A 1,531-nucleotide genomic window follows, 5' to 3' on the forward strand; every position below is an offset into this window, starting at 1 on the left:
CAGAATATATATATATATAAATATAAAAGAAGTCCTGACATTCCGTATGATGGCGGGTGTTGTATAGTGCACGTGTGTGACTGGACGGGGTGTGCCATCTGCACACCCACTTACAATCAGATACGGGATCTGAATTCTTTTAATAGAGATCGACGATGAACAAGGGCATACCAAGTGGTCCTAGAGGTGTATGCTGGATGATTTGGGTTCAAGGTCTGTACAAGACCATACCCATGAGGTTGCTATCTCCCCCAGATGCAGCATAGTCAGTGGCAAAAATATAATGATGGAACCAACACAGGCATCTAGTTCGGATGCACCCACCCACGTATACGTACAAAAGCTATTCTGGCCATCCTTGCAAGTGCATGCGATACCGAAGGACTGTGGGAGCAGTTCTCCGAAGAACCCGACTAAAATAAAAACCCCAAAAAATAATCAAAAAATTGTCCCTTACCTACATCGTCTCCTCCAAAACCCCAATCATCATCATCAGCCGCCTCAGCCGTAGTGTCGTCACCAAAATCTCCGAAATCGTCGAAATCGCCAAAATCATCATTAGCGTCCGCATTATTACCATTACCATCATCGTCAAAGTCCCCGTCATCGCCGAAATCATCGTCTGCTTTGCTTTTTTCGTGGTCAGATCCAAATGCGTTAAACTTATCATTTGTATCTTCATTTTCATCATCCCAGAGACCACCACCTTCTTCAGGTTTATCAATGTCAGAGCCAAATGCGTCGAAATCAGCATTTGTATCCTCATTTGCAGCAACCTCAAAACCATCGTCTTCCTTGGTTTTTTCGTGGTCAAATCCAAATGCGTTAAAATTATCATTTGTATCCTCCTTTTCATCATCCCAGAGACCACCGCCTTCTTCAGGTTTGTCATTGTCCGATCCAAATGCGTTGAAATCATCTTCATCGTCTTCGACAGCCGGCTTGTCCTGAATTTTGGACTCCACGGTCCTCTCAGTTTGGGACGGGATAGCCGCTGCTTTGGTGCCTTGGGATGACACCTCCGCGTCGGCTGAATTCACCTGTTGCTCAGCAAAGTCGCCAAACCCGTCGCGTACCCCTCCATTTGCACCGCCATCAAAACCATCGAACGCCCCGAAATCGTCGGGTGTCTCCCCATTCGCTTCAGGGCCTTTAATCTCCTCAGTATTGGACCCAAACGCACCGAATCCATCGTCGCTCTCTTTACCAATAGCCTTGTCCGGCACCTCGGACTCCGAGATACCGCCAGCCGAGTCTTGATCAACTACTTCTCCATTGCTTGCAGGCGTCTCCTCACTATTCACCTCGATTGTCTGCTTCCGTACTTCCGTGCTATGCTCAGCGACAGCACTGAAATCATTGTTTACCTCCGCCTTCGCCCTACTACCAGCATCGTCGAAGGTTCGTAAATCGTCAATAACTTCACTCGTTGCATCGTATCCGAAGCCATCTACTCCCCTATCCGTATCGGTATCAGATCCAAACGCATTGAACTCTGCGTTGCTGTCTTTATCAGTGGGATTGTCCGTAC

General features: G+C 47.4%; 1 protein-coding gene across 1 annotated transcript; it reads right to left on the reverse strand.

Moving 5' to 3' along the window:
* Window positions 1-413: 413 nt before the first annotated feature.
* On the reverse strand, window positions 414-1,502 carry SARC_09139 (hypothetical protein; the record flags this gene model as incomplete). Its single annotated transcript, XM_014296851.1, has 1 exon — window positions 414-1,502. A coding segment is annotated over one exon (1,089 nt), but the record flags the coding sequence as incomplete, so codon positions are not given.
* Window positions 1,503-1,531: the final 29 nt, after the last annotated feature.

Source organism: Sphaeroforma arctica (genome assembly GCF_001186125.1).
Source record: "Sphaeroforma arctica JP610 unplaced genomic scaffold supercont1.895, whole genome shotgun sequence".
Lineage (NCBI taxonomy): Eukaryota > Ichthyosporea > Ichthyophonida > Sphaeroforma > Sphaeroforma arctica.